At 42.9% G+C, this 26,746-nt stretch overlaps 3 protein-coding genes across 4 annotated transcripts; 1 reads left to right on the top strand and 2 right to left on the bottom strand.

Moving 5' to 3' along the window:
- Window positions 1-2,498: 2,498 nt before the first annotated feature.
- Window positions 2,499-11,473, bottom strand: LOC121641441 (sialic acid-binding Ig-like lectin 15). Of its 2 annotated transcripts, XM_041987561.1 has the most exons (7): window positions 11,461-11,473; window positions 11,186-11,369; window positions 9,540-9,926; window positions 7,453-7,797; window positions 6,686-6,775; window positions 6,536-6,583; window positions 2,499-2,934 (listed from the first exon to the last, which is right to left on the bottom strand). In XM_041987561.1, exons 2-7 carry the CDS (start codon window positions 11,229-11,231, stop codon window positions 2,900-2,902), a joined length of 951 nt encoding a protein of 316 aa, XP_041843495.1. In that variant the 5' UTR covers window positions 11,232-11,369; window positions 11,461-11,473; the 3' UTR covers window positions 2,499-2,899. The 2 variants fall into 2 exon arrangements, with proteins under 2 accessions (XP_041843495.1, XP_041843496.1); XM_041987562.1 differs by lacking the exon at window positions 6,536-6,583.
- A 1,484-nt stretch (window positions 11,474-12,957) lies between these two features.
- si:dkey-11p23.7 (V-set and Ig domain-containing protein) lies at window positions 12,958-18,578 on the top strand. Its single transcript, XM_041987563.1, has 4 exons — window positions 12,958-13,136; window positions 13,235-13,408; window positions 15,227-15,616; window positions 17,752-18,578. The coding sequence occupies exons 2-4, from the start codon at window positions 13,354-13,356 to the stop codon at window positions 18,174-18,176; spliced, it is 870 nt and encodes a 289-aa protein (XP_041843497.1). The 5' UTR covers window positions 12,958-13,136; window positions 13,235-13,353; the 3' UTR covers window positions 18,177-18,578.
- Window positions 18,579-21,178: 2,600 nt separating this feature from the next.
- Window positions 21,179-26,499, bottom strand: LOC121641439 (IgGFc-binding protein). Its single transcript, XM_041987559.1, has 3 exons — window positions 26,440-26,499; window positions 24,143-25,303; window positions 21,179-22,785 (listed from the first exon to the last, which is right to left on the bottom strand). The coding sequence occupies exons 1-3, from the start codon at window positions 26,495-26,497 to the stop codon at window positions 22,382-22,384; spliced, it is 1,623 nt and encodes a 540-aa protein (XP_041843493.1). The 5' UTR covers window positions 26,498-26,499; the 3' UTR covers window positions 21,179-22,381.
- Window positions 26,500-26,746: the final 247 nt, after the last annotated feature.

Below are 26,746 nucleotides of genomic sequence, written 5' to 3'. Positions count from 1 at the left end.
CAGAAGTAACAGTGGTGTAGTACACTAGTTTGCATTTACGTTGCAAGTTGAGTCACAGGTTGGAATTAGATTTACAGGTTGAGTTAATGTTAGATAAGTTAAAACATTGGTGGCCTAGTGGTTACAGAGGTGGGCTTGGGTCTAGAGCACCTACGTTCAAATCCCAGGGCTGGCACTGTAGGCCCCTGACTAAGGCCCTTACCAAGCTGGCAGCCCCTGCTCCTGGTTTAAGTAGGATGGGTTAAATGCAGTTAGAGTAAAGTTCGATCCCAGAGGATGAAAATCCAGTTGGGTCATGCCAAAACCCTTAACACTACTGCCTAACCATGAAACTTTGGATAAGTATAAGTATTGCATCCTGGAGGTACAGGCAGGTAGTAGGGAGAAGAGTCCATGTCAGGGATGTGTAATGTCCAGCGGGTGTTGTAGATGTCTGAGAGCGGGGGCAGCGAGGCTTATTATGTAGGTGGAACTTACTTTTCATTGTACCCGTTGCAAGGACATTAAAGTGAATCTGAATCTGAATAAGGTGGTTTAGAAACCTGGTTATATGTAAGTCAGGACAGAAACCTGCTACACAGTAAAGAAACATAACAAATCATTCCACGACTTTGACTTCTGTAGGATAAGAAATCAGATAACCATCAGGAGCACCTCCATGGAGACAAATGAAGGAAAACATGAGGAAAATCAACACCAGCAGCAAGTATGTGAACACATAACCGCAGCTGTTGGTTATTAAACCTGCAGGACAACATAATAAACAGGTGTAGGTGCATGGAGGAGGATGCATCTGCTTCACCAGCTTTACTCACTTTCAAAAACGACACCGACATGTTGGCAGCATCATGGAGAGAAGTGCAGGTCTGAATGGCTTTATCACCTGCCTGTTGGTGAGGTTACATCATCAGAAGGTGTGAGTGTTTCCAGTAAGTTGCCGTTATGTGTGCCAGAAATAAAGATGTGTGAAAACACCCCAAAAAAAAAACAAAAGAGCAAATCTCCTCAATGTGTCCGACTTTACGTCCAGTCTGAGGTCCACCACATACTGGCTCCAGCAGCATGGGTAAACACACCTCACAGCAAGTAGTTTAAAAATATATATATTTCTTTAAGAGCTTAATTTGTTACCATGGAGACTTAAAACTGGATTTTCACACCTTTAACCACTTCCTGGAGCTTCGGTGTGGTAATCACACCTCCATACAGCGCTGCAGCAGCAGGAAGCGAAGCTGAAAGCTGCTGCAGTTCCTGGATGAAAAGTTTCAGACCAGTTGGGCCAATTCGTGAGTTTTACATCACGATGGATGCAGCCGAGTTTGTTTCTGAAGCGGAACGCTGCTGAGTGAGCCGCAGCCCAAAGCCTCAGCAGCCACTCTCACCAAACCACATGTCCGGGTTGGGTTTGAGGTTTTACAGAGAACACGTGTTAAATATTCACCAGGTAAAGAGCCTCAGCAAGCAGGAAGCTGTGTGGTTGTCATGGAAACAGTGATGGGGGCTGGTCCTCTGCAGAGCGGGCATCTGGTGGTGGTTGGTCTTTGGCTTCTCTATCATCCATCAACCTGGAGAACGTTCCAGGAAAGATGAACTCATGTTTACAGGGATTATCCCCCCGTCTGATCAATAATAATCCAACACACACACTTAGAGAGAAACAGGAACGAACCTGATGGGAGTTTAAGCTGAACTGTGGCTCCTCCTGCTGGAGGAAACATGGAGGTGAAGCTTGACGGAAGTTTAGACAAGACAGGTTTATTTATTACATTTCATACAGAAGCCAACTCAAAGTGCTTTAAATAAAACATCAAAGCATCACAGCAGCATGCAGACGAGGCATTAACACAGGACTAAAACAGTTTAAATAGAAAGTGAACAAGTTAAAAGAGCAGAAACCGGCAACAGAATTCAGACAGTGGTGGACGTATAATGCAGCCAAACGTCAAGAGAACAGAAATAACACACAGACCAACAGTGACCAAACCTTTTCTCATCTCATCGTTCTCTCAAGTTTTGGCTTTCAGGAGAAAAAATATTGTTATTAAAACAAACACACAACAGAAACTATTTCCATGTTTCCACTTTTTCCTCATTTCCAGTTATTCCTGCTACTATTTACCTGCTATCCTCACTAAACCAACTCCAGCTCAGCTGCTTTGTGGCGCCACCGTGCATCAGAAACGTCTTCTTGGCTTTATTTCAGCCATAGAGGAGCATTATTTTTCTTCTTTTCACACACACATAGAACTTTCTGCTCACTGGTTGATCTTTGGCTGCTCCTGATTGGACGTTACCGTCAATCTAAGCTCTCTGATTGGTGGAAAGTCTGACAGGAAGTGGCTTCATCATCATGTCCAGGTCTAAATAGAGGTCTCTTAGCAACATAGTAGTGATGGTGATGTTTTTATGGTGAAATGTGATAAATAATACTGTTATCATGGATCATTGTGGATTTACCAGATAGAGTCTGAATAAAACTACATTTAGTGGCTGGATTGTAAACCTCCTGGACGGGATAGAAATGCTGGAAAACTTCTGTAAATCAGCTAAAGGGTAAAATATCCATCACATTTACCCCACAGAGCTACACACTACCACTGCTGAGACACTGGGAGAGCTAGAGGAGGTTTAAGGGTTAACATTCAGGAAAAACAAAGAACAACATAATCTGTTTTAATGTAACTGTTTTTATAAAAAGATTAAATATCTTAAAAATATAAAGAGGAAAAGTCTGAAGAGCTGCCCGTATGAATGAACGAGATTTTATGGACACTGTCTACATGCAGCAGCAGATTCCCGGCTGGAGGTCCTGCAGAATTCCAGCTGTTATGGATCCGATCGGATCCTATCGGATACTTCCATGTCTGCAGATTATTTAGGCCGATGCTTCACATCTCCGTCACTGCGGGGTTTTCACGTAAGTGTACACGGTGTCTGAAAATACAAACATTCAGCTGTAAACATCATTTTGGACCTGAGGGGTATTGCACGAAACCAGAATAAAGAAATCCAGGATAATTAAACAAGCCCAGCTTGACCTAGCTTGCGCGGCCTATCCTGGCTTAATTGGTTGCACGTTTGCAACAAATGAGGTGAATAGATGAGGTGTCTGCTGACATGTTCAATGTCTGTATGATTGTAGCAGTTAAAAAAAGGCCTATAAACTGGCACAGGGGGCGGCCCACCAAGCCAGGATGTGACTCCAGCAGAGGAACTGGCCTCCATTTAAATAAAGGGAGGCCAGTGATGGAGGGGATCCAGGGAGGGACAATAACTGACTCTGTCCCAGCCACAGAAACTGTCCGCTTCATACAAGGTACACAAAGTACTGCAATTCTACTGCACATGGAACACAATCAAATATAATATAGTGTCTGACTTTGGATAACCTTGCAGTGTCTGGGAACACAATTACACTTTTGGAGCCACCAGAAGATGATCCGGTTAGTACAGTGTCTCCAAATCACAGGCTTGGTATGTTCTGTGAAATCTTAATCCGAGTCCTCTCGCTGCATGTATACGGCAGGGGGAAGGCACATCTGCAGCTGCAGAATGCACGTCTGCAGATGAGGAGACTGTGTCAGTGGAGTCCAGAAGGCTTGAGGCATGTCAGTTTTATGGGATTGGCCTGCTTATTTATTCCATGAAGGATATGAAGTCAGTGATGTGGTGCTAATAGAAAATGTGTAGCAGGACCCGGATGCTGCACAGTCTCCTAAGCGGCCTGGTAACATTGTGAGTATTGGCTAAAGTAAATCTACGTTATGCACAAATCCTGCTGTGCTAACTGACATTTCCTTTACAGACTTCACAAACTGTCAGAACGCTTTATTCAGGGCACCTGGAGAGAGAGAGAGAGCTGGCAGATGTTAAAAGCTGACTCAAAAAGAGCAAGCTCCAAGGAATGGAGCTGGATCTTGAGATTAAACGCCGGACACTCAGAAAACTGGACCTGGAAATCCAGTAACCGAAAATCTGTATCTCTCAATGACATAGTCATCTCCAAAGGCCAGGGGATGTGAGCTGTCCCTGAAGACTCGTTCACGTCTGAATGCTCTTCTGAGGATGCGGGCTTCCTCGTCCAGCACATCCTCCGAAAAAGGGCAAGCCATTATGAAGAGGGAACAGGTGAAGGGGAGTTGGACCTGAATATTCTACATTGCCCTCGTCACGGATTTCTTTGAATACACCTTTGTAACCTCATCCGCTGTGTTTTGTAATCTCAATTAATGCAATAAAACACATATTTATAAAACCTCTGACAGCAATTTGACGAGCAGTCTTCATTAGCATAGCAATATAACACTTGGCCTGATGAAATCATGCACTTATGACCAAGTTGATATTGTGTGATGAAATCGTGATCCTGTATTTAAATAAAATGACAGCAAAAATAAAAAAAATTATATGCACTACACTAGCACTACACGACAGCACCTGGGTCTAACTGGACTCAAAGCGGTCTGACTAACACTTAATGATGACGTCCCATCTTGTTTGAATTCATGCTTGTGTTGTTCTTACTCTCAAATGTAAGTCGCTTTGGATAAAAGCGTCTGCTAAATGACTGTAGAATAGAATAGAATAGAATAGAATAGAATAGAGTAATAATACTACAACTCGAATCCATATAAAAAGGCTGTTGCGATTACGAACAGATTTGGATTAAAAGTACAGTGACTGTATATGTAATATTTTAATACTGGATGATTAAAATGACGCGCCATACTTAGGAAGACCATGGACATGCTGTAAAACACATTAATTCCACATAGAATTGACGTTGGACATGCAGGTAGTCGCTAGGATTAATCTTAGCCTGAGCAGTTAGCCTGGTCTGGAGCAGGCTAGCTGCAGCGGATAAATCACCACAGTAACTTGGCCGGGATTAGTTTGAGCTGCTTTCATGCAACCGACTTAGGGCTAAATTCAGCCAGGATAACCAACATATCCCGGCTTAATCCCTTATCTTGGTTTCGTGCAATATCCCTCCGGTCTGATTTATAATCCGAAAAGAACCAAAATACAAGAAATAAATGTTTAAAAAAGTTTTTCCACAAGAAGTTAAACATCCATAAAGTCTGGAGCTGAAATACTCCAGACCTTCGTTTGACCAGATATTCAACACAACCACCAAAACACTGGAGATAATAAACACACTTTTTATATGGATTCCTTCTTATATCTCAGCTAAAACCATTTATTGCTTTTCTACAACCAGAATTCATTCCTTTGTTTTCTATTTGTTTCTCTTGTCTGTTACTGATTTTATTGCTTGTTATTGCTTATTTTGAACATGTGTGGTTAGGGGAGGGGAGGTGGATACGCTGAGTGTCCCTGTTTCTGATTAAACAAGTATGAGCTCAATATTAAGTCATAAAGATGTTGCAGTTGTTAATGAACGTTTGCAAATAATTTTAGAGTTTGCATTTGTAAATCAGCTGGTCACCCTGTATAAACAATCTGCCTGAAAAATTCAACTTTGCAAATGTGCAAAAAGGATTTTCATGCTTGTAAAAAAAGATTTGTATTTGTGGGAAAAATTAAAGTCTTTATCTTTATGACTTAATATTGAGCCCAGGGTGTTTTTGGTAGCATAATAACCACATTTTAAACCGCACTACTGCAGCTTGAAATAGAGATGTGGCGTCCATGAACGAATCGATTCTTTTGAACGACTCTTTTAAATGAACGACTCACAGCTGAGAGTCGTTCATTTGTGAGCCATTCTTTTCTATAAAAAAATTTTCCACACTGCCTTCATCACATGTGTGACATCATAGAAGTCTGATGTCCAACACGCTCCGTTCATGTGAAGCATCGATGTGCAGAGAGTTTTGTTCGGAAACAAAAACTGTGAGTTCTTTCTAAAACATTTACTAGAACTTGCACTGACTGCTCAGGTTTATCCTTTTTATCTCTATTTTCCTATAATTTTTAAATTTTGTATAGTAGATTTTATATAGGAATATAATTTGATTGTTTGTCATTCTTATATTGTGAAATTTTGTGAGATATTGTGAGAACGAGCCAGTCTTTTGAATGGCTCTTTGAAAGGAACGACTCCTCAAGATCCGGCTCCCTTCAAAGAGCCATAAATCCCATCTCTAGCCTGAAAATAAGGCTCCCCTGGTAACTGCATGTCTTCTTCTATGTTACTTTAAGGCGTTACTGATCTCAAACGGAGCTCTAGCTCCGATCAGACAAAGCTCCTGCTGCAGCTTTAAAGCTTATTTGTCCATTCAGAGACACCGTAGTAAAAATGGTGGCAGCTGCCATGAATGTGGACCCACGGTGAGGAGATAGAAATGCTTCATTATAAGAGAATAAAAACACAACAGTTTTAGTAAATTAGATTTAATGGGATCTCAGTTGATTGTGTTCCGTGTTTAACTGAAAATCGATCCTTCCATCTTCAATGTGCTGGGAAGTGTTTTTATTGAAATGTTCAAAATCAAGAGTTTTTCATCTGCCCAAAAACCCCCTCTTAGCCGGAGAATATACACTTCCACCTGGAAGCAGAAGGAGCTCTTACCTATATGCTCAGACTGCAGAGTGGACGCCCCGTTGTCCACCTGTGCCGCTGACAGAGACATGCATTGATAAGACCGATAAGACATCAGCTGACCTGTAAACAAAACTGACTTCTAAGAAATCTAAAAGGTGTAACGTGGATAAAACTCACAGAAGGAGCAGCTGACATCTGAGTAAACCGGCTGGAGCTCCTGTCCTCCATCAGCCGGAGAGTCTGAGTCCCACCGGCCACGATTTCGCTCTTCAGATGTAAACAAGGTACAGACATCAGTTTTTAATACATATATACATATAGTGATAAATATAAGGTCACAGGGAAGCTGGAAACCTGTCCCAGCGTTTAGCAGGTGAGATGTCAGGTCACCAGTCCATCTCAGGGCCAACATGGACAAACAACCACTCACACTCACTCCTAGAGAGATTTTAGAGTGGTCTTAGATATATATATATATATATATATATATATATATATATATATATATATATATATATATATATATATATATATGATATGAAGTTTGAATTTTTCTAGTTATTTATTGTGCATTTTATTTTAGTTTGTGTCAGTGTTAATAAAAATAAGTGTATCTAAAAAAGTAAGTCATGAACAAACCCACAATAAATTTTCTAGAAATTTCTCTAACTCTTTTTACATGTACAGTTTTAAGAGATTAAGCTTTGACACCTCTATATTTAGAAAACTATGTGTGATATGAAGTGACGATTTTCTTTTTTAGCTATTTATTTAGTTAGTTCGGACTTAGGGTTAGCGAAGTCCAAGCTCCAAAAAATGTCACTACAGCATGTGGAAACATGAAAACGTGCTGTTCTATGGTCGGTTTTAAAGGGGTGAAATTTAAGGATTATAATCGGAACTAACTGGTTTTATCTGAAGAAATGAGGAGAGCAGAAACTCACTGAGGCAGTAAACCAGGATCCCAGCCGACAGCATCACCACGACGACGCCACAGATCGTCAGAATGAGCATCAGATGATCAGTCTTCTCTGGAAAGCTCCTCTCTGCATGACCCCAGCTGTTCTCCGCCCGGCAGGTAAACACCTGCTCCTCCTCCAGGTACGGGATGCAGCTGATCCGTTGGTACGGTCCGTACTCCCAGGTCTCATCCTGGTCCTCCAGGAGCCCGGAGGCTGACAGCCACACGATGTGAGGTAGCGGGTGGCCTTCGGCTTCACACTGCAGCCTCCAGGGGGCGCTGCTGCAGGGGGTGTTCACGACGGAGAGGCTGGCGATCTGAGGCTGAGCTGGAGAAATCAGGAAATTAAGACTTATTGATCACGGTTGTATATACAAACATGAATCTTTAACATTGAGAAAGCAAATTCTGTTAAAAAGTATTCAGAAAAAGGCCAAAAAAGCCAAACGCCTGAATTTATTTACAATGATATAAAAGCAAAGTAAATGTAATAAAAAATATTTTAAAAATAAGACTGTAATGAAATTAACACACTTTGAATAAATTAATAAAAGTTCTTAATAAATAAACAATTAAAAAAATACATAAAAGTAAATTAATTAAAACTTATTCATTAGAAAACAAATCCTCGACCCTAGTGAAAAACGAAGTCTCAAGGTCTGACGCCTACTGAGAAGCAACTGGATTGTTGGTGCAGCTTCTCCAACCCACCTGGACCAGTGGTCAGGATTCCTGGTTACCCAGCTGGTCCGGGTCCATCTCCTGGTATGGAAAAATGAAGCCCATGCATCCAGTGTGGGATCGTTTTTACAGACAAGGTGCAGTTATTGGAAATGTTGAACTTGTGTTGAAATGAAATCTTCTGTGCAGGCCAGGGTGGGATAAGTTGGGTGTGGGTGTTTCTGAGGAGTTCTCCGTGAGTAACAGCATGTAGTCGTTTCCTCCATCGCCTGGCGAAATGACCTTTTATTCTCACTCTGCATTTCCTGTGAAGGAGGAAGTCAGGCCGGCAGCTCGGTGTGTAAGAGTGTTGCTAAACTTCATGTTTCTGCAGCAGCTGCCTGCACAGTCTGTTTACATGACCTCTGTCTTTGCTAACGGCCAGAAATACTGAGTTGATGAACACCCCCCCCCCCCCCACTCTTAGTGTGGTGTTATTGTCACCTGTACCCTCCTCGCTGAGTCTTGAGAGGGTTCCTGAACTGTGGAAGACTTCCTGTGTGGTTCCAGGGCCAAAGATCGCACACCCCAGGGGGCCCAACAATTACAGACCTGTGGCCCTGACTTCTCACTTGGTGAAGACCGTGGAGACGCTCATCCTGCACCACCTTCATCCACTGGTGAGCTCTGCACTGGACCTCCTGCAGTTTGCCGACCGGCCTGGCATCAGAGTGGACTGCGCTGTCGTCTACCGGTGGGAGCCGGAGTGGACGAGCAGCTGACTGCATGGACCATCGACTACCTAACAGACCACAGAATGTGAGGTGTGTCTGATGTGGTAGTCTGCAGCTCGGGGGCGCCGCACGGCACAGTTCTCTTACTCTTCCTGTTCAGCCTGTACACTTCAGACTTCAGGCACAACTCGGACCATTACCACCTACAAAAGTTCTCGGATGATACGGCCATTATTGGACATGTCCCACAGGAACGACCAGGACTACAGGGGGGTGATCAGTGACTTTGTTGGCTGGTATGAGATCAGTGCTCTGCAAATCAACGCCAGCAAGACAGCAGCCTGCCCTGCCAGTTCCCAGCACTTTACACATCTACTTCTGATCCTCAAATATAGGGCTTGTAGAAGCTTCTACGATGAGCAGGTGCTCCTGATGATTGTCTGCTTCGTTTTCTGACTGAGACTGTAGGATGTTTGGTGTTAAGTTTCTTCCGGGTGTAGCAGCTGGTTGCTTCTGTTGTGGTTGTACAGTTGCTGTTGCTTCCTGTCTCTACTTTTTCCTCCATTCATGTCCCTCCTGTCCAGCATGTACATGCAGCTCAGAAATAACCACAAGAGCAAAGCTAAAGCAGTTGAGGAATAAACACACATTGAAAACAACTCTTTCAGAAACTTACCTGTAACATAAAGATCTGTCTTTTCTTCTAAATAATTTGCCATCCACCTGACATTGTTCTCCGCCTCCACTCGACAGAAGAAAGTGCCGTTGTCTGACAGCTCCACTTTCCTGATGAGCAGCGACAGCTCCCCATGCCGAGGGTCTCCGGCCAGGGAATATTTTAACCCAGAAGCTGCACACGGATTCGGTTCCTCCAGCGAGTCATTTTTCACCGAACACTGAAAGAAAGGAGGAGTGTTCGTCTGTCTGGCCATCCATTTCACCGTGATCTTCCCTGAATATCCCATTTTTCCAGTTGTGAGGGAGCAGGTGAGGACAGCGTCTTCTCCTCTGGAGACAGTGACCACCGGAGAGACCCTCATCTTCCAGCCAACAGACACCGTCACTAAAGAGGAGTTAGTTTGATTAGAAAAGCTGTCAGACACAAACCGTCCTTCCTCTGCCAAAGTTAAGCTTTTATTTCTTGTTTTAAAATACAAACGTAGGAGCCACAACATCAAAACCAGCAGCCTTAAATGATGTTGGTCCTTCATGTGCAGCCAAAACAACAGCAACATGGACGGACGGACGAACGGACGGATAAAAAATATTCCTAGTTAAAGTGTCATTTTAAGTCCTTTAACTAGCAGCTCCAGCTGTTCTAGGTGTACGTTTGAAGCAGTGGATGATTTTAAGGTCGATTTCTAGGTGTTCTCGTTATTTCTCTCTGAAGTCCAGTTTGATCCCTGATTTCTTGTATAATCAACTTTTTAATGGACAAACCTCAGAAAGGGAGTTATTAATGTGTCCTTCATGGATGAGCCGACTGAATGTCCATGCAGACAGGGTCTTAATGTTGATGGACACATCATACAGCCAATCACACGCGAGGACAGATCAGGATCATACCATTATGTGAAAGAAGGAAGGGAGAACCTGTGAGGGTGGGGGGGCAGTGGCCCTTCAGGCCGAGACTTTGGTCTCGTCAGTGGGATTAAGGTAGAAACTGTCTGTGAACGTCCAGGTTCAGTGAGACGGATGTTAAGGAGAAACCAGAGAAGGACCCCATGTTGACACGGAACTGGACCTGGAGTCATGGCTTTTGTTTTTAGAAAATGATCTAGAAAATAGTCCAAAAGGTGGAGATTTTCAGTTCTTTGCAGCCTGTTTGAAGTTTGATTTGTACTGATCTGGATTTACAGAGGTGTTTTAATCATCATTAAATAACTTCATATGATGTTTGACCGTTAAATCGCCCTGTTCGCTGGCATTCACACTGACTGTGCAGACCTTAGAAAGAATAACTTGTAACGCAGTGTTTTTGCTTGTCTGGGTCCCTCATTCTGCAAAAAACTGTGCAACGCTGTTAAATGATGGTATAAAATAAATGATCCTGCTCTGTTGTTTAAAGTTCAGGCTACACAGAATCCAGAGAGGATCTGGAGGTTCGGACAGACCGAAGATCCAGACGGAGGTTTTTCTCTGTTCCGAGGTAGAAACATAGATTTAAGTTCTCATCTGTTTCTACCACAATCTGAACTGTGTCTAAGTTTTACTTGTATTCAGGTTTATATCACTTTCATGGGACTCAAGCTGTGGTATTTCTTCTCTACTGCAAAGCAAGTTTCCCGTCGTGGATAATAAAGTTTATCCTGATGCTCTTACCTGTGAGGATCAGTGAGAGAGGGAAACACAGAGCCTGCTGCCACATCTTCAGTCGGACCAGCCGCAGGCTGAAAGACAGCAGATGAACGTCGTCTGGAAGCTGTTTTTCTCATTTCTCTGAGCGGGAGGAACGTTTCCTGTTAGAAAGAAGAAGTGAGAGACACCACAGAGGGAAGGCTGTGTGCTGTGGAAGGTTCCTACTGCTGTTTTTATCATGGTTGTGGTTGTTGGTGTTTATGATGAAAGTCTTTCATTTGTTTTGTGACCTCAGAAACTAACGTTCTTATCCAGGAGGCCGTGATGTAACCACCGATCACACACCATCTTTGTATACTTGAGTTTGTTTTTCTTCTTCTTCTTTTGTTTTTCATACTTCTGTTCGAAATAAACAAAGTCTGAATAATGATCACAAGGCTTTTTTGTTTTTTTGTGGTTTATTTTGGTGTATTTTAAATCATATTTAATATTTTCATTAACTTATTTTTACTCTTTCATCCATTTTGTTTTAACCCCTATAGAAAAAAACACTGGCTGATTTCACTTTCTGTCCCATTGATAGTTTATGTAAAAGGATTAAATGGTTTTGGACAGCGGTGAACGCACATTCAACATGTGAAAAGCATGTAAAATGTGAAATACGTGATTCATATGTCAACAACAATATGTGTGATCAACCCTCTGTCACCCCTTTAAAAAAATTCCCTTTTGCACCCTAACACACATAAATGTGCTTAGGTGCGATTAAGGGTTAACATGAGATTTTAATGTGAACCACATGATTCACATTTCAAACAGTATGAAAAACATGAAACACATGTAAACTATGAATGTATGAAACTTTATTGTCATTGCAACAGGTGCAACAAAATCTTTTTCCAGTACAAACCCGTCCAAGAGTAAAAACAACATATAAACATAAACGGGATCAGGCAGACCGAGCAGCATCTCCACAGATGGAAAAGATGACATGAGGAAGTGATGTGTGAGGGGAAAACAAGAGGCATCTCTACACCGGGCCTGAAGGAGAAACAAAAAAACACAACTCAGTACATAAAAGCACATTCACAGCACAAGAAAACACATGGTGGGGGGGGGCACAAACCAAGGAGGTGAAATCATGGAGGGGGGGTGTGTCGGTAATAGTGTGTGTGAGTGTGTATAATTAAGTGAGCCTGTGAACCTTCTCCCAGTTCCTTTCTCCTTTCCTTTCCGGAACCGCAGCCAGCTCGTCATTCTGAGCTAGAACAGCATCCAGTTTACGATTAAGCTCCTGAACGCCAAAGTCTGATGGTTCGCAGCTCGACACACACACGGCACAGAAATCTGGCAGCTTGCCAGTGGCCACAGACAGTGGCCGAATGTTAGAATACACCAGGAAACCGCCCGCTCCAAACAGCAGAAACCCAGTTATCATGAATCCAAATGTGTAGATGTCTTCAGCGTCCTCAACAGAAAGAATCAACAGACACATGACCTTCCACGCCCCCCAGGAATCCATCACGTGTCCAGCCGCGAATGTTCGAGGACAAGCGGCTACGCCCGTCTCCGTTTCATCATGTGACATGTTTTTATCTTCTACTGGGAGTAAAATATGACCTGAAGAGATTCTGGTTTTATTTATGTTTTACAAAGAGTCTCAACTTTTGGGGGATTTGGGGTTGTAGATTTTAATGTCATATTATTTTAAGATATTTACAGGCCACATATAATTCTGTATAAACAGGGAAGTGGTCTAACACATCATAACACTACTTCTCAGTCCCGTCACATGATGCGTACGAGCGTAGGAAGCTTCAGTTTCGGTAGAGAACTTCCCCTCGACTGATTTCACTTTCTGTGACATTGATAGTTTATGTAAAAGAATTGAACCCTTTTGGAATTAAACCGTTTTGGACGGCGGTTCTGGCGCCCTCTGTTGGCTGACTGTGGTGCATCATTTCACGGCCTGCAGGTAGGATCTATCCAGACTGAGTTTCCCTGAATCAGAAACCGTTTAATTTGTTCTATTTATCAGGTTTACTACCAGGTTTCTTGTGCTCCTACCAACAGACAAACAGAGAAGTTTAGCTGGAATATAAATAGAAGAGTGGAAAACCATGAGCAGAGATGTGTCTGGAGGTTTCTGACTCACCACCGTCCGGCTGTGTGGTCTGCTCTGCTGTCTCTTCATGGACGTCTGGTGGATCTTCAGCTCTCTGAATCTGCTGCTGTTTGCCTCCGGAGGTGAGTCGATTTACACACAAACATCATCTTCCAGCTGAAATCTGAGTTTCACTGGTGGAAACTCTGGAAGAGGCGCTGGTTGGAACGCTTTGTAAAGTAGATGACACTAGAAGAAAACTTCATTTTACTTTTAGTTTGAACTGGAGCTGATTTCATGCTTTAGGTTTTGTTGTAACTCATACAGCAGGTAAAATACTGAACACATTTCCTCTGGAAATATATTTCTCATGGAAGCATTTACCCTGAAATAATCCAGACATCCAGAGAAACCAGAACAAAGCAGCTGAAATGATGTGTAATAAAACAGGCTTGAACATCAGTGTTCTCTGTTCAGGTGTGATTTCATCCATTCTTCCACAAAACAGCCTTAAAATCTTCTATAAACTCTGATCTTTGGTTCTATTTAAGTTGGGTTTAAGGCATCTGATTGGCTGAGACGTCACCTGGTGTCTTTTATTCTGACTTATGTTGCAGACAGACAAATTCACACCACTGAAAACACAACCTCTGCCTTGGTGGAGGTCAGAAGTGATCTCAGTGTGTCATGCATGTATCCAACAAGGTTTTAGCTGTTAAACTGGAACTAGACTTGGTTCAGTGAATAAATAGAAATTAAACCAAAACTGAGATCAGTTAAACTAATACAGTGTTAATATTTAAATGGAGAAGTTGGACCTCGTGGTGAGCGATCGTACAGTCATCCTGGCAGAGTTCTTTACTGTCATGATCCATGGGCGTTGGCTCTGTTGTTGGTTTATATGCTGGTTTGTCTTACTTCCTGTTTTATTTTGTAGTATCTGTTCCTTTGTTTCTTTTGCTTCACTTACTTCCTGTTCAGCTGCTTTCTGCTAGCTGCTCCTCATCTTATCATTAGTTCCTACAGCATATGCCTCCAGGTTTCTGTTGTTCTACTCCAGATCGTCGTCTGTGATGGTTTCCTCATCTGCCCAGTCCCAGTTTTTCTTCTTCTTTGCCCGTTTGGTTATTTTTGATCATCCACCTGCTTGCAGGCTGCTGCGGCAGCACTTCCAGTTGGTGATGGTCAGATGAATCTTCATGAAGCAACGAAGCTTTCCAGCAAACTGGTTCAGAAAATGGTTCATTTCTCGAAGCTTCATGATCACATGACGCCCCCTGCTGGCCGCCTGTAAAAAGCTTTGATCTTGGTCACGTGATCGTTGACAGGTGGGATATCGTGTCAGTAACAACTGTCGGAAAAAAATGTGACCACAGAATTTGTTTATTAGTTAGATCAATACTTTATTTGTCCCCAGGAGAAAAATAGTAAAACTATGCCCATTGTGGGGATTTTAACCTACAACCTCCACGGTAATACCCTCGAAACGCTGATATATGTATATGTTATATATAAATATAAGACTGTTGTCTTTTCACACCTCCCTTTCTTCATGCGTAAAATGCTATTTTTATTTCATTACATAACTTAATCTCTGAATTTCTTTGCATGTCTGGATTACTTGTGTTGCTTCCAACATCTGCTGATGTTTTACTCGGAAAACTGTTGATGTGTTCGATACTTTTTCCACCTGCTGTATAATTAGCTTTATTAACCTTTTGACATATTGGGCAGGTTATACCTGAAATGTCTTGAACCTTCATCAAAATATTGATGGGTATAATTAGCTTCCTATGTTTAAAACATCGCTTTGACTATTTTTGGCCCAATTTTCAAAGTATAAAATCACCAGATTTAAATAAACCAGAATCCACATTAAAGCTTCAATAAAAGCTTGTGGTGTCATTTTTGGTCAGAATTACAGACGTGACATTAAACACAAAAAAACCTTTTTCTTTAAGCCTTAAGCTCCGGAGATGACGGCTGGTCCATGAATGTACAGTCGGAGGTACGAGGCATCGACGGCTACCCGGTGGTGCTTCCCTGCACCTTCAGCCACCCACAGCACTCCCAGCATTCCTCGCTGCAGGTGTTGTGGCGTCTGGGCCACGGCCAGGCCGCCACCGTCCTCTACCGCTGTGTCAGCCGGCTCGGAGCGCCTACCTGCGAGCCGGGGCCACAGCAGGACCAACGGTACCGGCTAGAGGGCAACCCGAGGGAGCACGACCTGTCGCTGCGCATCAACAGCGCCACCCTGCAGGACAGCGGGCGCTACTACTGCCGCGTGGAGATTCAGGGCCAGAAACACATCAGCTTCGAGGACAAGATGGGGACCAGACTGAGAGTAGAGGGTACGCTCCAAAACACAGCGTTCATTTAAAACTTAAAACTCCACTAGGTCTGTCTCTTCTATCATCATGATGGATAACGTGCCTTTAGGTCAGGACATCCAGTTAGAGGAAAACCTTTTCACCAGGACCCGGGTACGGTGGCTGGGAAGTGCAAAAAAAATATTTCATGGAGGGAAATACTACATGAGGTCACTACACATTTACACCATAGAAACCATGTTTACGTTTACTAAACAAAAGTACAATGCTGAATCACTTCTACTGAGAACTAAGCAGGGTTCATTTAAAAAAAGCAACTTTACAAAAAGTAAAACACTTTTACAGTCATTTAATGCAAATTAGGGAAAATGATGAAAATTTAATCAGATTAATCACAGATTACAAATAAATCATGATCAATCACCATTTGCAACGATGCCTACAATACATGTCAGTTTTTACTGTGTTGTATGGACAGAAAGAGCCGATGCTACAAATATTTATTGTTAAAGGCAAAATAAGCAGCACTAACACCTAGTGTTTCAAATCAGAACTGCAGTCGAAAGAGAAAAACACGGAGAGCGATCTTCCTCCCCCGGAGAGTTTCCGCAGGTTTCTGGTTTGTGAGAGGACGGTTCTTTTATCCGGTCTATGAAGGACGGAGAACAAAGCGCCAGCAAACATGATGATGAGGAGCGAAGATGATTCACAAACACAATAAGCTGCTATGCTTTGCAATGCTAGCGCTAATTTCACGCGCTAATTTACGTCAGCATAAAATAAAGTGTAACCAAAAGCTACATTAATCAACAAATGTCACGCAGCAGCAATTTTCCCATAGTCTCACTTAATAAATTAATGTGATAGTAATTTTTCAAGTTTATAAGGACAAACACAGTATTCACTCGGCCCAAACATCATTACATTTGTTGTTGTAAACTAACAGGCCACCAGTTTACTCCACAAATACGTCCATACAGTCACACACATTCATTTAATGAGTGCCGAGAAATAAATTAGACTAAAATCTTTGTAAATCAAGAGAAACTTTTCGGTTAATTTAAGCAAAATTCAGGTGTTTACCTGTGGAGGAGAAACTTTGCCAGCTCAGACTTCTCCACATATTGATCCTTGTTTTATTCCGTTTTTGGTGGTTTGCTTTTTTAGCAGGATGCCGAGGCTTTTTAGGTTTTTCTGAAACTATTTCTGGTCTGTTTCTTTTACCAGCTTCCATACCTGCAGGCTGCTGCTCTTTTCCCCACATAAAATACCAAACGCTGCCTTGTTGTTGTTAGGCAACCGTGGGAGTCGCATATGATTGGTTAAGGAACCAGGAAGTAGGAAAGAGCTACACGGTGCACCCAAGTTATTCTGGCACGGAACTCTTATTTTGAAAGGAGAAAAATTTGACAAAGACGTTGTTGATGTAGGAGACAGATTGTTTATAGGGAAGCTTCCTTTTATCCCTCGCAGCAAATGAGAACATTTTAAATTATTTTAACAGAAAAAGATTGTAATTATTCAGCCTTTAACTGACCTACACTAGGGTTTTCTTTACTTCTTTACTTTTTTTTTACATTAGATGATCTCTTTTGTTGCAATGATCAATTCAATATAACATAAAATATAAAGGTCTTATTTGTGTCCCTTTTTCATATCCAGTGCCCTGCCTGGCCCCCAATCAAAACTTTCTAGACCCGCCCCTGCATAGCTGAAGTATAAATCCTTTCTACCACCGGTCAGCTAATTTGTTAGAGAAGGTCCTGCTCTGATTTGTATCTCAGAATCTGATCATCTCACCACATTCATGGCCCCTAAATCATCAGCCTTGACTCCAACATCTGCACAGCATCAACGATCTAGAGACGACGTCTCCTCGCTTCCTTTTCCTGCTTCAGTCTCATCTGATCCTGATCGTCTTCATATGCCCACCTGTGCCTGATGACTAGTAGATTCATTAATACTGAAAAGTTATATGAAATAAAGGCAAAAACTTACTGAAATAGACTGTTGTTATTAATATTTTTCATTCTTCAGCTTCACATGACAGTGAGATGGATGTGATTGACATGTATACGATGGGACATTGAGTCTTTTTCTTTATCTAAATCACTTGTGCGACATTAACACCTTGTTTTCCTCCTTGTGTGCTGCAGCTCCTCCAAAGATCTTGGCCGTGTCGGTTGAAGGCAGTGAGCCGTCCGGGTACCGTGCTCTGTGTCGGGTCCAGGGATCCCCTCTGCCAGACGTCCAGTGGCTCGGCCCCGACGACCTGCTGGAGGGCTCTGATGTGGGGCCTCTGGCTCAGGGCTCCCCAACCCGCTTTCACACCGTCAGCCAGCTGGCAGACGTGGAGCCGGGTCAGCAGTACACCTGCAGCGCCTCCAACCCACTGGGCAGGGAGCAGGCTGCCCTGTATGTCCTGCCCCCTCGGCCCCCGGCAGCTCTCCCAGGAGCCCCACCCTTGCTGCTGCTCCTCCTGTCTGTGGCTCTGGGGGCTAAAGTGGTGTTGCTGGTGGGGATGGGGGTGCGGATGGTGCAGGGAGGGGGTCTGCACGGATTCAGCTGCTGGAGGAAATAAACTGCAGGCTGAAAGGTTACCTATCAAACTATAGTTCATTTTGGGTCCTTACCAAAGAGTTTCTTGATAAACTGGACTAATGTGGATCATAATGAATGTAATTTTAAATGGATTATTGTAAACTGAAATGAACATGGTTTAATAGGACTTATCTTTAAAAGTGGGAATCTAATCTAATATTTTAAAAATCTCATTTTATCACCAAAGAATTTACTGTCAATTGTTTTTATATATTAAATAAGTCCACAAATTAGTTTATCAGCATGTTTCTTTCTGCTCCATTAAACATTTTATGACAGGTGTAAAATAAGATCATTTGTTTTATCCATTTAAATGAACAAAAGTCAAATTTTGACATTAAAATAACTTGTTTTTTTCCTGATAACCATCCAATAAAGTCCTGAAGGGATTGACATGATTGTTTTGTTTTTTTGTTCATATGTAATGAAACCTTTAAATTGTCTTTCTGTAAATTTTACATCTTGCTTATAAACTATGATGCTATTTATTTCCTAAATAATTTCTGAGTGAGAAACAACATCTAAAATCATTTTTACAAAACGCTTACAACCTATTATCATGAATGTTGTAGCTTTACAAATTCTTGGCATTTAACAATAATTTTTATGACTTTCAGTCAGGATTTGGACCACAGCCCTGAAACTGCCCTCATCAAAGTCAACGTCCATCTAAACACAAACAGGAGGAAGGTCAGTTCTGGTTCTGCAGGATCTCAGTCGACCAGAACATCCTGTTAGACTGACTGGGAAACTGGTTGGGAATCTCTGGTCCAGTTCTGAACTGGTTTAAATCTAGATTCCCCACAGCTCCATGTTGGGCCCACTGTTGTTCAGCATGTACATGTTTCCACCTGCTCAGATCATGGAAACAAAACCCCCGATTCCCAGATACTGTTTGGAAAATAACAGATTTTTCTTTTACTTTAAACATTTACAATATGCGTTAAAAAAAAAATATATATATATATATATATATACATATATATATATATATATATATATATATAATAAAGTTCTTACAAATATTTAATAAAGAAACTTTCCAGTTTCTGTATGACTATTTAAATCATCATGTAAAGTTAAAAAAAAAGAAAAAAAAGAAAACTTTCTGCTAAAAAAATAAAATCATTTTTATACTTTTATGGTGTGAAATAGACAGAAAAAAAACTGTTAACTGTAAAAATATTTCTTTTCTCTATAAATGTTTCTGGCTTTGAACTGAATTTGGTTTATAGGAAATTTTACAATACATACAATAGAATGATGGATGGATGGAGGATGGAGGATGGATGGAGGATGGATGGATGGATGGATGGATGGATGGATGGATGGATGGATGGATGGATGGATGGATGTATGGAGGATGGATGGATGGAGGATGGAGGATGGATGGATGGATGGATGGATGGATGGATGGATGGATGGATGGATGGATGGATAGATGGAGGATGGATGGATGGATGGATGGATGGATGGATGGATGGAGGATGGAGGATGGATGGATGGATGGATGGATGGATGGATGGAGGATGGATGGATGGAGGATGGATGGATGGAGGATGGAGGATGATGGATGGATGGATGGAGGATGGAGGATGATGGATGGATGGATGGATGGATGGATGGATGGATGGATGGATGGAGGATGGAGGATGGAGGATGGATGGATGGATTGATGGAGGATGGAGGATGGATGGATGGATGGATGGATGGATGGATGGATGGAGGATGGATGGATGGATGGATGGATGGATGGATGGATGGAGGATGGATGGATGGAGGATGGAGGATGGATGGATGGATGGATGGATGAATGGATGGATGGATGGATGGATGGATGGAGGATGGATGGATGGATGGAGGATGGAGGATGGAGGATGGATGGATGGATGAAGGATGAAGGATGAAGGATGGATGGATGGAGGATGGATGGATGGATGGATGGATGGATGGATGGATGATGGATGGATGGAGGATGGATGGATGGAGGATGGAGGATGGATGGATGGATGGATGGAGGATGGATGGATGGAGGATGGAGGATGGAGGACGGATGGATGGAGGATGGATGGATGGAGGATGGATGGATGGATGGATGGAGGATGGAGGATGGATGGATGGATGGATGGATGGATGGATGGATGGATGGATGGATGGAGGATGGATGGAGGATGGATGGATGGATGGATGGATGGATGGATGGATGGATGGAGGATGGAGGATGGATGGATGGATGGATGGATGGATGGATGGAGGATGGATGGATGGATGGATGGATGGATGGATGGAGGATGGATGGATGGATGGATGGAGGATGGATGGATGGATGGATGGATGGATGGATGGAGGATGGATGGATGGATGGATGGATGGATGGATGGATGGATGGATGGAGGATGGATGGATGGATGGATGGATGGAGGATGGATGGATGGAGGATGGATGGATGGATGGAGGATGGATGGATGGATGGATGGATGGATGGATGGATGGAGGATGGATGGATGGATGGATGGATGGATGGATGGATGGATGGATGGATGGATGGATGGAGGATGGATGGATGGAGGATGGATGGATGGATGGATGGAGGATGGATGGAGGATGGATGGATGGATGGATGGATGGAGGATGGATGGATGGATGGATGGAGGATGGATGGATGGAGGATGGATGGATGGATGGATGGAGGATGGATGGAGGATGGATGGATGGATGGATGGAGGATGGATGGATGGTAAAAGTATGACAAAGTTTTGACTGCTACTGTATTTATTTGTTATTTACTGTGACTGGTTTGCATTTAAGCTCAGATTTTTGTACCTTGTGGTTTATCTTCAGGTTGAGACCCGCCGGGACAATCAGATGCAAATTATCGGCTAGAATAAATCACATTTACATTTGTGTATTCATACTTTGTTCATTAATGTGCCATATTGTCCCTTTTTAATTAGAAAATTAAATAAATACAAAGACTATGTATGGCTTTTCAGTTAATTTTATTCTTTGACAGCCTTCTGAAAATATCACCTTCAAATTTTTCCATTTTTTAAGCTAAAATCTACATATGAGAGTTTTCTTTAAGCTATGAAACCACAACAAACAGAATCTTTTCAAGCATTTAGGAAATACACCACTAGGCTCCAGAGCCGCGACAGGTTTACATAGAAAAATAAACGTGACTCGGTTCAAAACTGATTAATTTATTTCAATCTATTCAAATTTAAATAATCCAATAATAATTCATAGATAACAGTTTTTTATACATTTTCCAGTGACAACAGTGATCCTACTCATACGTGAATTACTGATGCTCAACGAGAGCTTCGCATTAACACACTTAACATCTTTTCTTCTGGACACCCGGAAGTTAAAAACTGTAAATGTACAGCTGGAAAATTATCAGTAACTCCATAAATAAGGAGGATAACCTCTAAAATCAGCCTCTCTGGATGTTTTCTATTCACCACTGGATTACAGATAAACATCTTTTAATTTCCTTTTGGCCTTTGGTCCAGTAAATTAGAAAGCATCTCTGAACTCGAAGCAACTTTGATTAAACTCTATACATTATTTGCATTATACATTATACAGGACATTATTTACCTGTTGCATATTTGACATGAAAATGTCAGATAATTATGGTTAACTGTTCAGACTGGTCATTCATATAATTTTTCTACAAACATGTAATGATTCATTTCTTTGTCTTCCCTTTCTACAGCCATTTATTAATCTTCTAACTCCTGCTAATAAAAAAAGAAACCAAAATTACAAAGAAATAAAAGACAAACATTAGAAATTATTCACAAAGAGATGACTAAATTATTTCATTATGATTCAAACAGGGAGATGAAAACTCAGGAAATTTCAGAGTTTTTCAAATTCAATTGATTAAATTTACATATTAAAAATTTTTTAACTCAATTTTTGCTGCACAATTTCACTTTTAATAATAAAAGTGGGCAGATTAGACGTTGACTATAAGGCATTAAGAGGTTAATCTGACCCTGGCTCATCAGGTTAAAATTCAGATTAATGGACAAATGTAGTGAAACATGTAAAATTATTAGCCGGACTGGTAAATCAATAATAACGTTATAAATCAGGTTTAACTGATTCTGATGGGTTTAAATTATTTGGTGTACTCTCGAACCAGATGTGGACACGCTGGATGCTGCAGCATCAGAACACCAGCAGCTCCGGCTCTCTGTAGCAGAGGGGACGCACGGCGGTGCAGCACTCCTCATCTCTCCAGGAACAGTTGCTTTTCAGACTCATGACGGCACACTGGCCGCCATCCACCGAGCCCGGCTGCCCCTCGTCCCAGTTGGTGTACCGGACGGACGGGTTGTCCAGCCAGTACCACTCCCCCGTGGCAGAGCTGCGACGCATGCCGATCCACACCTCCTGCGGCTTGCTGCCGTTGACCTGGGACAGCTTGTTGCAGACTTGTTTCTGCTGAGTTTCCCCCGAGAGACTGACCAGCTTCAGACTATTATCTCCGCAGGTTTTGATAGATTTCTGCCAGCTGCTTGCATTGGTTGGGATATTCAAGACCTCTGGAGACAAGATGCAACCCCTGTAATCTGACCCAAATATAGAAAACAAATTACAGACATGTTAAAAAGAAAAAAGAAGCTAATACTCATAAGTTTTTTTATGGATACATTAATCCTTACACATTTCTCATTGTCAACATGGAGGCTGCTACCTTTAGATAAACCCTTTGTGCTGACTGGTCATATCAAGTAGGCCAGTTGTACGCCTCCACTTTATCAGCGTCACCTGTTCAACTGCTTGTTAACACAAATATCCAACCAGCCAATCACAGGGCAGCATGTAGTCATGGAGACATGGTGAAGACGACTTGCTGAAGTTCAAACTGAGCATCAGAATGAGGAAGAAAGAGGATTTAAGAGACTCTGAATGGTTGTTGGTCTTTACTGGGATTTCCACCCACAACCATCTCCAGGGTTTCCAGAGATGGTCTGAAGAAGAGAAAACATCCAGAGCAGCAGTTGTTTGGACCAGGATGCAGCAGAAGACACACCGGGTGCCTCCTGCCAGCTAAGAACAGGAAACTGAGGCTACAATTCACACACACTCACCAACACTGGACAATAGAAGATGGAGAAACGTTGCTGGTCTGATGAGTCTCCATTTCAGCTCCACATTCAGATGCTCGGCTCAGAATCTGCTGGAAACATCATGAAAACATGGATCCATCCTGCCTTGGATCAACGCTTCAGGCTGCTGCTGGTGTAATGGTGGGGGGAGATTTTCTTGGTCCACTTTGGGCCCCTTAGTACCAACGTGGTCTGGTTTAACCAGCACAGCCTACCTGAGTATTGTTGCTGACCATGTCCATCCCTTTATGACCACAGTGGAGCATCTTCTGATGCTACTTCCAGCAGGATAATGCACCATGTCACAAAGCTCAGATCATCTCCACCTGCTTTCTAGAACATGACGATGAGTTCACTGGACTCCAACGGCCTCCACAGCCACCAGATCTCAGTCCAGTAGAGCAGCTTTGGGATGTGGTGGAAAGGGAGATTCTCATCATGGATGCAGCCGACAAACCTGCAGCAACTGTGTGATGCTGTCATGTTAATATGGAGAAAACCTCTGAGGAAGGTTTCCACCACCTGCTTCATCTATCACACCAGGATTAAAAAGGTCCGACCCAGTACTAGAAGGTGGACCTGATGAAGAGGACAACCCGGTACTAGAAGGTGGTCCTGATGAAGAGGACGACCCGGTACTAGAAGGTGGACCTGATGAAGAGGAGGACCCGGTACTAGAAGGCAGTCCTGGTAACATTGATGGTGAGTAGATGTAGATAGTGTTTTGTAAATACTTTAAACTAGTAAATTTATATGTCATTAATTTTAAAGAGTAAAAACTTTAACTTAGTGACTGTAAACACCACGTGGTCCTTACCTGGGGTGGAACTGATGATCGGTGCTGGGTGTCCAAACATGGTGCCGCTCACATTTCCCACATAATACACTCCCACTGTGGAGGACTCGTGCCAGACCACCGTGTTTCTGGATGAGAAAGTGAGGCGTGCTGAGGTGTAATTAGTCCCATTCAGCTTCTGCCACACTGGATTCAGCGTCTGCAGAGGACTGTTTCCAACGTGAATCCCGTCTTTGTCATCGTTGTGGACCACAATGAGAATAAAGTTCTGCTGCTGTGAGATGTTGGTGACCACGTAACAGCTGGCGAAGTCTGTCTCTGGGATCAGAGGGAGGACTAAATCTGGCCGGTAGAGGACGGCCGTGCCGGACGTCTCGACCACAGCTGCATCTGGATTGAAGGCTTCTGCGCTGCTGGATCCCGACTCTGACAGAAGTACAAACACTTCGGCGTCTGCAGCCAGAGCAGGAGGAATGGGGAACTTCACCGCCTGGTTTCTGGCTGGTTGCAGGATGGCGTACAGCAGCCCACAGCTGCACAGAGGCCGGAAGGCACAAGGGTGAGCAACGAGGACCGCCACCGGATTTTCAGCTTCAACGACTTGCAGCCCGTCCTCGTCTTCTAGCGGGATCTGAGCTAAATAATTGGGTGGGAGAGAAACTTGTTTGGAAGCTTTACCTTGAACGGTCACCGTGTTGCTTTGGTTGGTGTTGACGATGATGAGTCTGAACGGGCCTCTCTCATTAATGCTCATACCAGCAACGCTGACATTGATAGTGGCTTTTGGGACTTTGGAAATGGGAGGGATGAAGTACTTCATGCCGAGTTTGTCAGCAGGAATAACCAGAGCTGTCTGCATACTTTTGTTTCGGACGCTGAAGGCTTGGACGACGATATTTTTGTTGCTGGTTATCTGGACGGTCCGGTTAGACAGGCTGGTTCCAGGATCAGAAACATTTAACTTCCTGAGCTCCAGATTCACGTCAAAACTGCGAGTCCCTGGGTTTCCTAATGTGGTTGTCCCGTTGGCCTGCGGGTTGATGGTGACTGTAGTACTAGGATATAAGGTAGTGATCCAGACTTTGTTTTGGGAAGGAACAGGATAATAGTAGGCAATGTTCTCTGGAAAAACAACAACGAATTTCCGACCGCTGTTGCGTTCAGGTGGAGTTGCTGTGGACTCTGGAAGAAAAACAACAATATAGTGTAAGTTTTTAAGACTGATTAGAGGATATCATTTTGATATAAATGTGCAGTTCATGAGTCGAGGACGTTGTGGGTCAGTGGAGGGAATACTTCGAACACCTACTGAATCCCACCAACACGTCTTCCGATGAGGAAGCAGAGTCTGGGTACCCTGGCGTGGGCTCTCCTATCTCTGGGGCCGAGGTCGCTGAGGTGCTTAATGAGCTCCTCTGGGGCAGAACCTGGGGTTGGATGAGGTCCTTAAGGCTCAGGATCCCTTGTCTAACACACTTCTAAAGCATCAAGTGGACATTATTGGACAGTGGCTATGGGGGATCGGAGAGTGTGCTCCAACTACAGGGGGACCACACTCCTCAGTTGTCTGGGGGGGCCTGGCCCTCCTTGATATGGTGTGGTGGGGTCGGGTGGGGTGGGATGGGACGCTTCTGGACCCCTGGGGCCCTGGACCCTTCGCTCTGGCTGGGACCTTCCTCTACCACCCTCTGGGTGGATCCGGGGTGGTCTTCGTGGTGGGGGGGACTTGGGTTAGTGCTCCAGGAGTGCTGCTGATGGCCCGGGTCTCTGGGCTGCCCTTGTCTGCCTCTAGCCTCCGTGGAGGCGTGGTCACATCTGCAGGATCATACTCATCTCTGATCCTCCTCCTTCCTCATCCTCATGCTGACTCAGCACTGAGGTGTCCAGTGTGTTTATACACTAAGAGATGCTTTGGTTCAGGTGTGTGTGTTTCTGGTTCTTTGGTTGTTGTTGTTGTCTTGGTTATTTTTTAGGAACTCCTGATGATTGTCTGCTTAGTTTACCTGTAAAAGCTGTAGGAGCAAAAAGTGTCCACCAGGGGGAGAAGACAAGGACCTGATTGTACACAATAGGGTTTTGTGCAAAGTTTTTAGCATAAAGTGATGCAAAAGGTCTCAGAAACTGTTCGTATCACATACGGCATTAAAGGGTAAATTAGTCATGACATCATCGTGACATCATCATTAATATCTGCCCTCTGATTGTTTGGTTGAAACAAAATAATAATTTTTTATTTCTTCTGTGCTGCAAATTTGATCTGAAACTACAGCAAAACCAGAGGAGTCTCAAACGTTTTGATATTAAAAAAGATTAGTTACCTGAGTTCAGAGCTGCAAGCAGCAGTAGCAGGAGGAGGGGGGGCGCCTCCGGACTCATGGTGCTGGGGGGGGGGGGACACGAATTCATCACAGTCACTTTAAAAAAATATGATTAATAAATGCAATAAGAATATAAGTTGTTCATTAAATTGTTAAACAAAATTTAATTCACTTTATTCAGTGTTTATTGTATTTAATCAGATTTATTTTAACTTAATCAATCTAATATAAAACATTACATTCAGAAATCCAATCAAAGTCATAAATTAGGATCAAATATCTAAGTACTCCATAACTGATAATCACT

The sequence above is a fragment of the Melanotaenia boesemani genome, chromosome 6, assembly GCF_017639745.1.
Source record: "Melanotaenia boesemani isolate fMelBoe1 chromosome 6, fMelBoe1.pri, whole genome shotgun sequence".
Lineage (NCBI taxonomy): Eukaryota > Metazoa > Chordata > Actinopteri > Atheriniformes > Melanotaeniidae > Melanotaenia > Melanotaenia boesemani.
Note: the sequence above shows the minus strand (reverse complement) of the source record. Positions and strands in the feature narration are given on the sequence as shown.